Raw genomic sequence first — 15,909 nt, forward strand, 5'->3', positions numbered from 1 at the left:
AGCCTAGTGGGTAACACACTTGCCTATGAACCAGAAGACCCAGGTTCAAATCCCACTTACTGCCATTGTGTCCCTGAGCAAGACCCTTAACCCTAAATTGCTGTCCCTGTAACTACTGATTGTAAGTCCCTCTGGATAAGGGCATCTGATAAATACTGTAAATGTTATGTAAATGTAAATGTTGTCAAACATTATTTGTATTGTCCATGCAGACTTCTTGGTTTGGAATGGGAGCTGCGTGTCCGTACTTCCTCCTCCTCAGAGTGTTTGGAAATCCCACCGTTGGTTTATGCTTCTTTGACTTTGCACAGCCTGTGTACAATTTGACACAATTGCCCTGTAGATGAGCCAACTTGTCACCACAAATAAAAAAACAAGATGGTGGTATTGATTCTTTGATCTGATATTGGTGCAATATAAACATCTACACCTTTATCTTCATTCTCACTGGTATCTCTGTCTAAAATATAAAGTAAGTTTGGCCACAAGGGTATCAGAGGAAAAACAGCTTGGTATTACACTTCAAATATGATTGCTTTTTGAAAAATCTATATTTTACTTTTCTGCACCATCTTTACTCTCACACTTTGATCTTGCTTTTTTCTTACAAAAAATTTCCTTATGTTCATTTTTTCTTATAAACATAATGAAATATATGATAATATAGAAACACATGGGCACATTAAGCCTGGCCAATTTCTATCACTCAGATTAATTTATTATTATGTGCCATTAAATTACATTTTCTTCAATCGGCACAGTATTGAATTAGAATAAGTGGTCGGGTATTTCCAGAGGGGAGGAGCATGTTTTTGGGGCATTTCATAATTTATTCCATCAGAAAGAATATTCAACATGGCATTTAATGATAAAGCACATCAGCTGTCACCCATGACAATCGTGATGTGACCTAAACATTGATTTTAATGTAGTTTAATGAATCTGATGTGGTTTTTACCCTTTTATCAGTGCCCATAACGATTGTTAAAACCAAGCTCGAGAATACTCTGAAGTTGTCGTGATATTAGCGTACTTCGTGCATATTTCCCTCAGTGTCCATCCTCAGCTACTATACTTTTGCTACTGTAAAGGAAGTACATTTGAGGAACTAGGGGAGCGGTGACGTCACTGGGCGTGACTTCATGCTCCAGCCCTTGAAAGGGGGCGTGTCCTCCGCACCAACCCCACTTGGACTAAACTCCGACGGGACAGTCGCTCGCCGCCCGCGTCCCGACGACAATCCCGAACATGTCGCTGGCAGACCAGAGCCAGCAGTGGTACCCCACCAGCGCGCAGGTGACGGTGTTCCAAGCCCGCAACCTCAGGGTCAAGGGCAAGAATGGCGCCAACGACGCGTACGCCATCATGCAGGTGGCCAAGGACCGGTTCTCCACGTCGGTGGCCGAGAAGACGCTGGCGCCGGTGTGGAACGAGGAGGCGACGTTCGACCTGCCGCTCTTCCACCACGGGAACGCGGAGCGCTGCACGCTGCACGTCATCGTCATGCACCGCGCCCTGGTGGGTCTGGATAAGATGCTGGGCCAGGCGGTCGTCAGCCTGCTGGAGCTGCACGCCAACACGTCCCGCAAGAAGACCGAGTGAGTTCAACGCGTCGTCAGTGAGCGGTTCTAAAATGGGAGGGAAAGTGGGGCTCCGTCGCGCAAGTTGTTCGGGTTCTATGGCAACAAGGCTACCTGCGGTACCTGGCCGTGCCGTTCATTAGGCTCCGCCCCCCCGTGTCTTTCCAAACGAAACTCGTTTTGCGTTTATTTTGCATAAAACATTTACCTCAGACTCGGAGGTAACGAGACTTGCGTTAAAACGAACACCGTCCAAAAAAAAAAAAAAAAAAAAAAAAAGGTGAGGGGGAAAGAAAATACAGGACTACCGACCGCTGTTAAATTTTTCTTCAAAACTCTCTAAAACATTCTCAGTGCGAATCAAATGCTCATTAGGTTATTTGCTCAGTTCGTACGCCCGAGTACGGTGTGTAATACGCACGGGACGTTTCATGTGCCGGCTCCTCGTTTGTTCTGCTTAAGTGTGCGTGAACCATGATGACGAGCGATGCGTCAGCTGCTGATGACACGAACATGCAGAGCTGGTGGTTTTTTTTTATTATTAATATTATTGTTTTTAATGATGTCGATGGAATTACACACCCAATGACTTGACTTTTCCAATTCCTCCCTGAAGGGTTCTACGGGAAACTGATTATTAATATAACTTCATGACCTGCGCCATGTGTGCGTGTTCTCGTGCTTCTCCACCCGTTGCTGAAGCAGTGCTGCATTGTTAATATGCACCTCACCGCCAGTGTCATTGTCACTAGGCAAAGGTGATGCTAAGATGACGTAATTAGTATGATGATTAGTGCTCGGTTTTACCTCAGGAAAAAGAGTGTTGCTTACAGGGCTCTCTTTCCAAACGCTGTTCAGCTTCAAGCACGGGATGGTGACGCGAGTGCGTGATGCCACATTGCCATTTAAACAAAAGTTAAAATTCAAAAGCTTACCCAAAGGTGGCTCTTTTACGTTGTGTGTAGTTGGGACACATTCATCAGATTCTAGCAGGTCATTTTAATAGTTCGATTTTTGACCTTGTAAAGTTCTGCGGTCTGGCTGCATTGATTTGTGGGTTTTGTGTGTGTGTGTGTGTGTGTGTGTGTGTCCCTTCTTATTTACCGTTTATTCTGATTGGCACTGTGGAACCGGTTCTGGGACGTAAGTCATTAGAACACCAGCGACTGCTGGAATATTGCGTCCAGTCCCCAGAAGTATCTCACCGCAGGCGTAACAATTCCAAGCCGAGAATGTGGGCTTGGCCCGTGTTAAGCGTTTTGGGCGAGGACTTTAATGGCATCCTGTACAGTCGCACCCATGCACACTTCATTAAAGCTGGAATTTTTATACAGTCCAGCCGTCTCCACAGTCTTTCAACAAAGGCTTTTAAAATAAAGAAATAAATAAAATAGGGGTTCTGTTTTGGTTGAGGAAACTACTTTCCATGGGTGGTAGTGGCCCAGTGGGTAACACACTTGCCTATGAACCAGAAGACCCGGGTTCAAATCCCACTTATTACCATTGTGTCCCTGAGCAAGACACTTAACCCTAAGTTGCTCCAGGGAGACTGTCCCTGTAACTACTGATTGTAAGTCACTCTGGATAAGGGCGTCTGATAAATGCTGTAAATGTACTATCGCTGATAAGTAGTCACAGAAATGGCTTTTGTAATAGAAAACAAGGAGAGAACGGAAAGAGGGGAAAATGTTACGGCATAAATAGTAAGTAACAGTTTTAAAAATTCTCTCCTTCAAATAGAAGTGCACAATTTTATCTCACCTGGGATATGGATATTCACCAGGTCACCGGAATTGAACTGCACACTCGTGTAGAAACACAATACCCATATTATTGTGTGTGTGTACACAGCGTCTCGAGGACGTGTCGTTCCTCCCGCACGCTATCTTTCGTCTGTGCGCGCTCACGCTTACGTAACCTGCTTGTAGAAACCCCAAACACTTGCAATCGAAACGGCTTGATGTAATGACGGTAACGCTGCGTTGATTCTGCCCTTTGCTTTATGCTGAAGGTGACTTAGTTGAGCGCACATTCGCTCCTTTTTGACCCACTTTAGACTGCGTTTGTCACTTGCAACGTCACTAAAAAACTGCTATCGGCTACTTGAACGCATGCAAACCCACTGATCTGTCGGTCCTTTGGTAACCTCGTCGCTGGGATTCTCTCTGTGTTGCCGCCTTTTTTTTTTTTCTTCATGTATTGATTTATTTATCACACCGTTTGTCACCAGAGACGCCAAAGCCACCGGGGCTTGGCCTCATTCTCTACACTTGCCGTTGTCGTCACTCTGGGCACACGCATGAGAACCTTAAACTAGCTGCTTCTACACAACGCGGTGAAGCGCCTGACTCAGTTTCGTGGGCGTAGCGTTGAGTGTTCCAAAACAAATGACCCAGTATTTAAAAAAAAGAAATTGCTCTGAACAGAGTATACACACACACACACACCCCTCTTTATTGCGATTTAGGAACACACACCTAATCTCACAACACACTGGCGGCTCGTAAGGATTATTTGTCTTCTTTCAGCACGTTAAACTTGAGCAACCGGTCCCAAATATGGAATTGACTGCTCTTTATGACGGTCATTTGCACATAACAGTAACAAAAATTTTTTTGGGAATTTGACAATTAGATTTGCAATTTGAGAGTGTACAGGGCGTGTCCCTGTGCAGAATTTAACTCTCCTCGTTTACTCACGAATGCATGATTCGCTTCCCTTGCTTTAGTGTAACATTGATATGCCAGGATTTGCTGGATTTGCTAGTAACCTGGTTCATTTTCATACCGTTCCTTTGTCCTGTTGTGGAGAGAAACGCTGCGAGCGAGCAGCAGCACAATGTCCAAGGTCATATTTGGTATCAGTGTCAGTAAATGATATGACGCCGCTAACTGCTAATGGCGCTTTCACCTAATGCGGGGGCTTCGGGGACTGGAAAGTTCTAAACGTCTGCCGCACAATGTCAAGGGAAAAGTCAAAGAGTCTCATATGTCATAGCTGGACAAACTGGTTAACTCTCCAAAGCCCGTCCGTCGGGGGTTAATGTTTCTCTGTAAACACCATTGAGAGTACGGTGTTTAACCAGCCGGGCTCTTACTGTTCCTATCGCTGCGAAACCGTGAACAAGAATCCACAAGCTGGCCGTTTTCTCAGTTCCAGGCCGCTCGGTCTTGGCCCTGGCCGGGTTCAGGAGACAGATAAGGCTTTTTCTACGGCATTCCTGCGTGGCTGGTTTTCATAACCCATCCGAAGGCATCCTCCTCTAAACCCCCACCGGACCACAAAGCTCGGTGGAATGCAGGCTCCCGCGGACGGACGAGATTGGCTTCCAGGGAATGGCAACAGACGGCCGGCTCGTTCAAATTTCATTAAAGGCGCCTTCACGTAGACCTTGCTTGGTTCGACGGACCTTAAGTCCAACTGAAAGCGACGGTCTGTCCGTCTAGGTTGGCGCGGTGAGCCGTTTAGAGGAAGTAGTCCAGCTTTTTAAAAAAAAAATGGAGAGAGGAGGAGACAAATGACCTTGTCAGATGAGGAAATCAGATCAAGCACAGCCGCTGCACTAGTGTTCTTTAGTGAAAATGGCAAATCTTGCGACTTAGCCTTTCTTTCAGCTACTAGACGTTCCCGTCACTTCTTGGAAGGTTTGTTTTTCCGAGTTGCGTGCTATTTTAAAACTTAACTGCATGACCTTTCCTAATTGTGCAGGCGTTTCGGTCGGAAAAGTGTGGACTATGTCAGCATGAGGTTTCTAAGGGCCATGACCTTTAGAACACTTTATTTCTGTCTACAGCACGCTTGTTGCTGTAGACAGACTGAGGCAATTTGGCCTTCGGCTAATCAAAAAATATGCCATTCATTCGATGTTCTGTCAGATTCTTTTTTTTTTTTTTTTTTTTTGTGTGCTCCTCTTGTTTCCTGTGTCTTTTCTTTTGGTTTCAAGGAGGCAACTGGAACTAGTGCACTTGGACGTGGACGCACCACATTTCAATACCACGTTGTCAGGGCGCTGCATTTACACATACGGCAGTACGGCTGTAAATACAACCAAAACTCTCGGAATCTCCCCAACAGTACCAATGGATTGGACCGGAGAGCCCAAGTTTGAAATCCTATGACCTAGACCAGGAGTGTGTGCCATCTGTTCGGGTCAAAATATTTCCGAAGTTCTTAGAGCCTTCTGTGTAATTAAGTTTATACAGAGAAGAACTAAACCATAGGAGTGGACTGACGGAAAAACGGACAGAAGCTCCCGCTTCTCCGTCTGACTCATGATCAGACTGTCTGTCCCCAAATAGCCAATAGCCAGTGATCTCTGGCTCATTGTGGCTTTTTATAAAGCGCCCAGCCTGGAGCTTAGGGAAGAGAGGCGTTATCTTAAGAATGACCTCATCCAGAAAGTTCAGGCTCTAGTCAGAGCTCCTTACTGGAAACTGGGTTTTAGGGTTTCAAGTTCAGTCAATTTAGCAGGGATGGGTGTGTGTGTGTGCTTCATTATATAACCGCGCTCGCTGTGCATGCAATATGGATTACGTTTAATCTTCCCCCTCTGTAGTTGTGAACAGTGAAAATCCTTCAAGACTCTTGTTTTCATACAGTGAGATGGTTGTGCAACTGTTGAAGCAGCGAAAACAACGACGTGTGACCCGGGTCTGGTAATCCCTCCCCCTGCTGGAGGCCACCAACAAACCACTGCAGCGGCATTAGTTTTTTTTTCCCCTAATCCGCCCTCCACTCTTCCTGGCTCCCGGCGCGACAATGAGCCGCTGTAAATCGCCAGGGTGGACATGCCGGTGACAATGGCGTCGGTGGATAATTACCTGTTTTTATCATGCTTATGAAAAGCACTCTCCAGAATGCTCCTACTGCTCTGAGTGGAAAAATGCCGATTGTGTTGAGAGGGAGAGGAGCCCGGGGGCACAGAGAACACAAAGCCGTAATTGTCTGTTTTTATCAGCCTCTCATGACCTGTATTTGCTGGAACAACCAGCATGAAATGGAGTTAATATCTATATATGCACATTCTGAGGCTCGTTCGGTGTAATTAGGGGGACATTTGAGCTCCAAGTTGAAGAGGTTCTTCCATGACGTGCTTTTCTCTGGTCATTTCAGTCCAGTATATGATAAAAATTATAAGAGATTTCTGTTAGATGTTTAATAGTTTTCATGTATGATCACAGAATGGTGTTTTTGTCCCAGAGGTTACTCTTGTACTCCGTAATGGCTCACATTTTTCTTTCTTTCTTTCAGCTGGTATAAACTAGTTGATAAGAATGGGAAGGCTGATAAGGACAGAGGGGAAGTTCTGCTGGACATCCAGTTCATGAGGAACAACATGACTGCCAGCATGTTCGACCTCTCCATGCAGGACAAGCCACGTTCACGTCTCTCAAAGCTGAAGGACAAGGTCCGTGGCAAGAAGAAAGATGGCTTCTCTGACTCTGCGTCAGCCATTGTGCCGTCTGTTACTCAGGTATTAACCGACAGCGAAGGTGAGGGCGACGCCCAGTCAGAGACGTCTGTGAAAAAGAAGTCCAAGCTCAAGACTCTGTTCGCGCCAAAGAGCAACCTTCAGCGCAACATCTCCCAGTCTATGTCCACGCTGGGGACCTTGCCGGAGAAAAACTCTTCCCTTAGTGGAAGTCGCTCATCGGGTCTCAATGTTGAGTCACCTGATGGTGAGAGAACTTTTTTTTTATTTTATTAGAAAAGTACTATAAGTATTAAGGCTAGATCATATACATAAAGATTATTATTTGAGTATATTGAATTCCTTTCAAAATGTGTGTTAATGTATCTGCGTTTAGCTATTTTATTTAAATGTAAATTCAAAGATGAGTGAAACAGATTTATTTTAAATGATACAAAGAAATATATATATATATATATATATATATATATATATATATATATATATATATATATATATATATTTATTCTTTTTTTTTTTTTTTTTTTTTTCATGTTCACATTTACTTCCAAATAGAATACTTTTTGTAGTGGGGGGGTGAATCATAATACTATAATGAGTATAATTTTTTTTTTTTTATCTATGTGTTTCTTGTAGTGAAGAAGAAGTTTAAATTCTTTGGCCACAAGCGCACAGACAGCAGTGACAGTAAGGTGTCACTCGGCCCGTTCGCTCTGCTTTCCCGCTCCAAGCAGAGCACCGCTGAGCAGAGCAACCTGTGTATAAACGGGAGCCACGTCTACGCCGAGGAGCCTGAACCAAAGAGCGGTTCGAGCCTCAGTCTCAACAGCTCTGGCCGGGGCTCCGTTGAGGACGTGAGGAAGCAGCACGCCCGGAACGCTTCGGACGCCTCCAGTGACTCGTTCCAGGCCCTGAGCATCCCTTCATACCGGCCTGAGCCCTGGGAGAGGAGCCCGGCCACGCAGCAGACCCTGCAAAAAGAGGAGGAGGAGAAGGCCAAGATGGCGGCGGAGAAGAGAGTGCAGGACATGCTGCACCGGCAGGAGGAGCAGGAGAAGAGGAGGCGAGAGGAGCAGCAAAAAAAGCAAGCGGAGGAGGAGATGAAGAAAGCAGCAGCAGCAGAAGAAGAAGAAGAAGAAGAGCGTAAGAGACGGGAAGAGCAAGAGAGGAAGAGGAAGCAGGAAGAGATAATGTTTGCAGAGGAGGAAAGAAAGCGAAAGGAAGAGGAGGCGACCCGAAAGGTAGAGGAGCAGAAACGACAAGAGGATGCCACTGTGACCGACAAACTCTCCTCACTGTTTGGTATTGGACGGAAGAAAGAGGAACCACCCAGTCATCACGAGAACCATCCGACCCCTGCTCCTCGACGAACCTTACCAGAGACTCCCCATGTTTCCACAAACCCCTTTGAGGAAATCCCTTTGAACCCCAGCCCACCTAATCCTTTCATCCAAGAGGGTCCTGAAGAGGCTCAGAAAGAAGTCCTCACCCCAAACAGCATTTTCAGCAGCCGCACAACCAAAGTGTCTGCCGTCAAACCAAGGTGAGTTTTTTTTTTTTTTTTTTTTTTTTTTTTTTTTTTTTCTTCTCCTTCTCCCCCTCTTTCTTCAACTTGCTGTGCTACGTTTGACAGTGGCTTAACTGGTGGGCTTACAAATTACTCAATCTAAGGCCTTCTAGAGCTTCTTTTAGCACACTTGGATCAGGAACGGTAAGTTGAGCCTCCCGTTAATTCATTTAGCCCCCTGGGGACGTGGGCACAGCCTCTGAGCTCAGACCTTCTGAAATTTCACTCGACCTGCGGTGCAATTAACACCGCCTTCAGCTCCGTGGACGTCACTTCTCTAATGAAATCTAAGCCACTTCTCGGGTGCGTCCTTGTCCTGTCTTACTGTGCCGTCCAAGAGTTTTCTGTATTTGAAGGCATTCTGAGGACGAGCGGAAGCTAATTGTATTTCTGAACTGGGCCGTTCACCTGCGATTCGATATGCAAATGTCCCGCTGTGCTGAAAGCAGCTACCACCAGGTGTCGCACACAAACTTTCTCTGCGCCGTAACTTTCAATCTGCTGTCGTTTGAGTCTCATGTGAAATTTTTTGTTTTATTATTATTTATTTATTTATTTATTTTATTTGCTGGTCATTTTTGTGGGGTGTGACGGGGAAACCGAATCTGCAAAACTGTATTGCTTTCCACCTCATTCTAATCCAGGTGGAATTAGATCAGGTCATGCACCTCCTTTCCCTTTTTTTCCCTGATTTCTTCACTCTGAGACAAGAGGGGCTGAATGCTTGTTTCACAAAGTTTCTGTGGTCTTTTGCCAGATTGCAAGTTGTTCTTACCAGGTCGAGTAAGACTAGTCTCACCAACTGGCCATAATAATTGGAACGAGACATTCCATTCACCCCAGCTTGTAACAACCCTCCCTGGTTGGACTGGCATTCTGTTTCTGATTGGTTTAAGGTGATGAAGTGTGATGAGGTGTGTCTGATGCACTGGAATGGTATGGAGCAGAACCGGTTTGTGTGGGATGCGGAAGGTACACGGTGACCAGAACTCCTTGAGTGTGTGAGTCAGGGTGCCATTTTGGGCTTCAGGAACGGTTTTGCAGAGTTTTTGTTTTTATACTTTGGATCTGGGATAATTCTAATGGTGAGTCAGTCTTAGAAATTATCTTTCTGTACCTGTCCCTCTATACCTGGTGGTTTGTGGCATAAAGATGTACTATTAAACTGGTTTGCATTGCTGTGAGCTTGTAGTCTGCGATTCGGAATAGTCTGATTAGTTTTTATGTTGCTTTAACACTTTGGATTTAGTCACAGACATAATCAGGGTGGTAGTAGCCTAGTGGGTAATACACTCGCCTATGAACCAGAAGACCCAGGTTCAAATCCCACTTACTACCATTGTGCCCCAGAGCAAGACATTTAACCCTAAGTGTCTCCAGGGGGACTGTCCTTGTAACTACTGATTGTAAGTCGCTCTGGATAAGGGTGTCTGATAAATGCTGTAAATGTAATTGTTTTGTTCACTGGCTCATAAATACGCATTTCATTGAATGCCAGAAATGCATAGTGAACAAAAGTGGGATCAGAACAGATAGAAGTGCCTTAGTCTATATTTGTATCTGGTCTTGTGGCAGATATTTCTTTATAAAGTGTTACCTACTATTCTGCATAATTATGGGACTGCTAATGCTGTGAGAGGACATATAAACATGGAATCATTAGGGTTCTCTGCGGTTGTGGTTCTCTGGCTGAATTTACAGCTCTTACATGCAGGCATCTCGATTTGTTTTTGCTCCTCGGCAGATTGGAGTATCTGGAGCCAGAGACTGATCTAAGCAATCCTGCTTCCCCCACTGCCCCTACAGACCCTCAAAGCAAGTTTTCCCCCTCCACCCTGTCTTCTGATTCTTCCCTCTCTAGTGTTCCCTTTGACTCTGTTATGTTCTCATCCCTGCACTCATCTCTGGCTCCACCTAACGTTAGAAGAAGTTCCTCTGAGACCCCCCAGGAAAGTGTAGAAAACCTGTCTGTTGACACTTCTAGCATGTCAGAGAAGAAACGCAAGGCACCAATTCCACCTGGATATCCAAGTTCAGCTAAGAATGTGCAAATGGAATCCCAGAATTTTGGACAATCAAGAAGTGTGTCTAGAAGCATCTCTAGTGGCTTACTAGATCCCATGGAGGATTGGGGAGGTAAAGATGCTGATGTGACAAAGAGACCGCCAACACAAAGACCTGTTCTTCCACTGCCTGATTATGAAAGCCTGTACCCTAAGAGGAGGCATGGGGTGCAAGGTCAGAGTCAGTGGGATCACATCATTGCTGAAGTTACTCAAAGAAAGTTTGACCAAAATGCTGAACTGTGTGGACCTGAGATGAGTGTAGATGGCCCAGTTTCCCCAGTCAATCGTCGATCAGTCGACCATAAAGAAAGAAGTGATCCAAATATTCATGTAAACCAGAAGGATAAAGAGGACATTTCTGTGGTTTCAGTGGCAAAGACTGTGATCAAAAAGCCCCTGCTCCCTCCAAAGGTTTCTGCTGTCCCTTCAGCCAAGCAACAGGATGAGGACACTGTCACACAAAACACATCACGAGCCAGTCTAGTGGCTGAACAGACTAGCGATGTTCGTGTCAAAGTTTTACCCTCTCTGTCAGCTCAGAAGACCGATACATCCAAACCACAAGAGTCTCAGGATTCTCATAGAATCAGTGAGAGAAAGGTGCTTGACGAAGTTGAGGGCTTCATACTGCCAAAGGAAAAACCAGCACCAGCACCCCCTACCAAACCCATTTTGGGTCCAATAAAGTCTGAGGTTCCCAAAGCTGACAAAGATGTTCCCACAGTCAAACCTAGACAAAGACTGTCAGCTAAAGACTCATTGTTACAAACCCAACAAGAACAAACCAGTACAACAGAACTTACCTCAGAGGAAAAGGATTCCAAAGAACCTGCAAAGAGTCATTTTGAGATGGTAGCTTTGGAAAAATTAGAGGTCATTGACTGTGAAAATGGTCAGACTTCACATGCCACACATACAGAACCAGATGAGGTGCCAAGTTCAGTTAAGACATTTGTAGAGTTTGACCCTTTCCCCAGTAACTCCCTCCTTTCGAAAGATCCATGGGTTATACCCCAAGAGAAACCTTTTGAAGACAATTTATTCGCTGGTGTGCCAAAGAAAACAGATCAACCTGGGGACCAACGTATCACACCTGAGGACTTTGACAAGATTTTTTCCTCCAGTGATCCTGCCGACCCGTTCACTGAGTTTTCACATAGTAACTCAGCCAAACTTGTAGAGCAGGAAAAACAAGCGGTCCCCAAAAAGGCCAGTGAGGCTATGGAAATTTCATCAAAGAAAAATCGAGCACCCCAACCTCCAGTGATTTCTAGTACTCCAGACCCAGAAAAGACCAAAAAGGCAAAACCCGACAAACCAGTTGTGGAAAGTAGCACTGATGTGGTGAAATTACCAACTGATGAGATGGACCCTAAAGCTTCCACCCTGGCTGATATCAAGCTTGATTCTTTAGCAGTCTCCAGCCCTTTTGGTGAAGAAGCATCTCAAAGTGAGGAGATATTATGGGATGCATCTGAGCCACTGAGGACACCAGCTGGAGATGTTTCATTGCAGCATGGGGTGCTTAAGACCCCACTGCGGGCCTGGATTTCACCTTCAGAGGTGCAACCATTCACTGTGCAGAGTAACGGTGGAGGGCCAACTCCAATTCCACGCAGGTGAGACAGAACCTCTTCATCCCCTCTGGACCTTGCCGTCGCCCTTCTCTTTGTCACCCAACTCTGACTGTTTTCCACTGACCTCATCTTCAAGGCTGTTCTGAACTTTAGTCGAGATAAATACTAATTAATACGTAGTTTTGTTCTTCACTTGTGATCTATCAAATAAAACCTCAGTTGGTGAAGAGTTGTTGATATGGGAGCATTGTTCAGGGTCACTAATTGGTTTTCTTTTTAATGTCTGTATGCTTCTTCCCCCTCCCCCTCCTTCTTGAAACAGACCTCAGTCCTGGCTAAAGGAAAGTCTTCCTAAAAAGACCGACTTTGCTAGAAAGACTGGTCCTGTTATGGGTTCATACCCTGTATTTGTATTTTATTTTGGTCCAATTTCGCTAAAGTGGCTTTGACTTGGAATTTACTTCATATTCTAACCTAATTTCATCAAGCATTTGATTCCCTTGGAGAACACTGCTGTCTACGCTTCATTGTTATGTTGTGTGTTATAATTTGCTTTGTGTAATGTATCAACATTTTACAATGAACAGTGGACACTTCACTTTTGACACCTGGTGTTGGGAAATGGGAACCAGCAGATAATACCTCCAACGTGTCGTAGATCAATAGGATGACCGTTACTGTGCTGACAGTACTTCCTAAATCTCTTCATCCATTTCAAATCCTTTTTTGTACACAGACCTCACCCAGTGAAGCCTTTGAGCTCTATAGAGAGCCAGCCATCCAGCAGCCTTTCAGTGACCAAAGATCTCAAATCCATGAGCATCTTTGATCTATCAGAGAAGCCAAAGGTATGGAACAGTTCCTTCTGAAAGGATTCTGTGTCTTTAACCCTGAAAGTCAAAAGGGCCTTCAGTCTTACCTTCTTTCTTTGATTGTAGGTGGCTGTGAGTGGGCCCTACACACAGTTGACCCAAGAAGAGCTCATTACTCTGGTCGTAAAGCAGCAGGGCGAACTCTCCAAGAAAGATGCCAAGATCGTTGAGCTGGAGGAGTACATTGACAACTTGCTGGTACGCGTAATGGAGGAGCAGCCAAATCTCCTTTTGATGCTCAATGATGCGAAAAGTGCATATTAATACAGTTTTTTTTTTTTTTTTTTTTTTTTTTTTTTTTTTATCAACCAACAATTTGGTTCTTGCTGGATCTTAAAAAAAAAAAAAAAATAATAGTAATAAAATTATGACCATATGAGACTATTTTTTATGACACTAAGCATTTTTGTAACAATTTATTTAACAATAAATTAATTCTTTTTGTTCAAGCTTTTTAAGGTAATATTTGCATTATCATTTCCCATATGTTTCTGTTTTCCTCTCTCCAAAAGGCATTTTTGTCCAGTGTTTGATTCTGTAGAAAATGAAATAACCTTTACATCTTGCAAATCTCTGCCTTTTTATTTATTTTATTTTTGAATGTGGAATTTTATTAGCAATCTATTCTAGTTGTCATGAGTTCTGATGCTGTTTGCCTCCTGGGCCCTCACTTCTACAGACTTTTGCACATTTGTTGGAATGTTAATGCTACTTACTGCTTCTGTCGGGCTCATTAATTGTCCGGTCAGATCTCCTGATGCCTTGGAACAAACAAATTGTTCTGATTGGAAGTTATTTATGTGTACGCCAAGTTTTTGGTTTAACTGCTGCTGAATGCAAAAGCAGCTACTTCACACAAGTGGCTGTTTTTTCATAAGCATCCAAATATGAAAGAGAACTATGATTTTTCATTAAGAACAAATGTTTTTTTTCTATTTACAGCGGCATGTCTGTCAGCATGTCGTTGTTTAAAATGAAGTCATCTTCAGGATTAGGCGCAGTATTTCTCATACACTATGGGCAGTGTCTTTTAATGCTCATAGCATTACAGATTCCGATGAAGGACACAGTCTTGTAAATAATCAGATATATTTATGAAGCACAATTGTATTTTTGTATTATATTTATTCTCTGAAGATTATATATTGGGTTCATGAAGAATAGCATACGTTAAATGTATTTTTGTGTGCACGTGTCTGTCAAATATCATATTGGCGAGTAATCTGTACCGTGAACATTTTGTCATACGGTTATGTATTTTTGGAAAAGTGCCTTTTTCAACATACCTATCTGGGGATCATAAGTATGATCTAATTTTTTTTCACTTTTGCTTTTAAATCAATTATATACCTTTTAATAGTGAATAAAGAAGTAACTGTTTCTTCAGATTTTGACATTTTTAGTAGCTCTGCATAAACTGACTTTGAAAATCTCAATAAAAAGTTTATATTCTGCATTTGTATGTTTTGCATTTAATGAGTGTATATGATTCTTATCTCGTAAAACAATACCATCTATGGCCATGCAGACCTGGGTTCTGATAACTTACCTTTTTTCAACTTAATGGGTAAAAGATTATCCGTTCATTCAAATCACTAAACAGTAATGCATAATCTTCTATTTAGTTGTAATATTTATCTGGCATCACCCAGTTGCACTGGTTGGTCTGCACCTGTAGTTGTTGTAAAATTGTATGAATAATAAATCCAAAATGTAAACGTTTATCTGCCCTGACCTCTAGTGGACGCATTCTAAATGTGTTTCTAATAAAAATATTTAACCAGGAGTTGAGCTACAACTTACCTGAATACAGACATTTGAACCAGGAACTGGGAAGAACTACAGAATTAGGGGCGTTAGTTGTAGTACAACAACATTTGTACCTCACTGATTAATTTTAATAAACCTGACAGGATTGCCGTACAGCGGTGTTGTGAGGCAGAATGCTTTTTAGCCCTGTTAAGAATATTTATAAGGCTATTACATTGTTCAGTGAGTTCATGTTCAGATGTAGCGTAACATCAGCCCGAATCCAGATCGGGCTGGTCTGTGGCCAGTCATGTGTTTTATATCATTTGGTTGAACAGCTTAGCACAGCAGAAACAAAGGTGCTTTGTCAAATATTCCTGCCGCTGTTGTTTTCAGTTAAGTTGCGTTTTTGTCTGCAGTGTTCATGTTCTTGTGGTTAAATTTCTTTTAAATTACTAGGTTCCGGACTCATGGTTCTTCTGTCCATTTAGCTACAGACGGGCCAATATACAGGATGCACTGATAATCTAGCCATTTATAATGGACCAGCCAACATCATCTCTGACCTTGCATAAGACAGCGTGTACATATTTACGTTGAGTTGCACACTTTTTTGCACTGGCTAATTGTTATTTATTTCCAATTTTACGGAGACGACAGTTGTGGTATACCTATAGAACAAAATCCAATGAAGTGAAAATATCAGTATCATTTTAAACACCAGTTTGGGCCCATAAATTCACACTCATCCCTGAGCATCCCTTCGTGTGCACTCCAAAGCACTCCACTGACCTGAAAGTGAGAAAGGACAGACAGGGGTTACCGAATGTGTGACCATGGCAACGTTTTCTCCTCCTCCTCCTCCTCTTTCCTTGGGAGTAGTCACACTATCACATGGCTCCATACAATATTAGAATAATTCAGTTATGCCTGAGAGTTTGTGGTCCTTTCGAAAACACTTCAGGCTCCAGGCAATGACGTCCCTTTGTAGTCTACCTATCTCCCTTCCCTCCATTAGTGCTGACCGCGTCCCTTTTCTCTTTTCAAACGTTTATTGCCCCTCCAGG

General features: G+C 43.6%; 1 protein-coding gene across 3 annotated transcripts; it reads left to right on the forward strand.

Moving 5' to 3' along the window:
• The first annotated feature begins 1,204 nt into the window (after window positions 1-1,204).
• On the forward strand, window positions 1,205-13,361 carry rab11fip1a (RAB11 family interacting protein 1 (class I) a). 3 transcript variants are annotated; one of them, XM_028997080.1, is made up of 6 exons: window positions 1,205-1,598; window positions 6,831-7,258; window positions 7,648-8,554; window positions 10,323-12,263; window positions 12,958-13,069; window positions 13,160-13,361. In XM_028997080.1, the coding sequence occupies exons 1-6, from the start codon at window positions 1,249-1,251 to the stop codon at window positions 13,355-13,357; spliced, it is 3,936 nt and encodes a 1,311-aa protein (XP_028852913.1). In that variant the 5' UTR covers window positions 1,205-1,248; the 3' UTR covers window positions 13,358-13,361. The 3 variants fall into 3 exon arrangements, with proteins under 3 accessions (XP_028852913.1, XP_028852915.1, XP_028852914.1); XM_028997081.1 differs by lacking the exon at window positions 1,205-1,598 and adding an exon at window positions 4,559-5,224; XM_028997082.1 differs by lacking the exon at window positions 10,323-12,263.
• Window positions 13,362-15,909: the final 2,548 nt, after the last annotated feature.

Source organism: Denticeps clupeoides, chromosome 11, assembly GCF_900700375.1.
Source record: "Denticeps clupeoides chromosome 11, fDenClu1.1, whole genome shotgun sequence".
Lineage (NCBI taxonomy): Eukaryota > Metazoa > Chordata > Actinopteri > Clupeiformes > Denticipitidae > Denticeps > Denticeps clupeoides.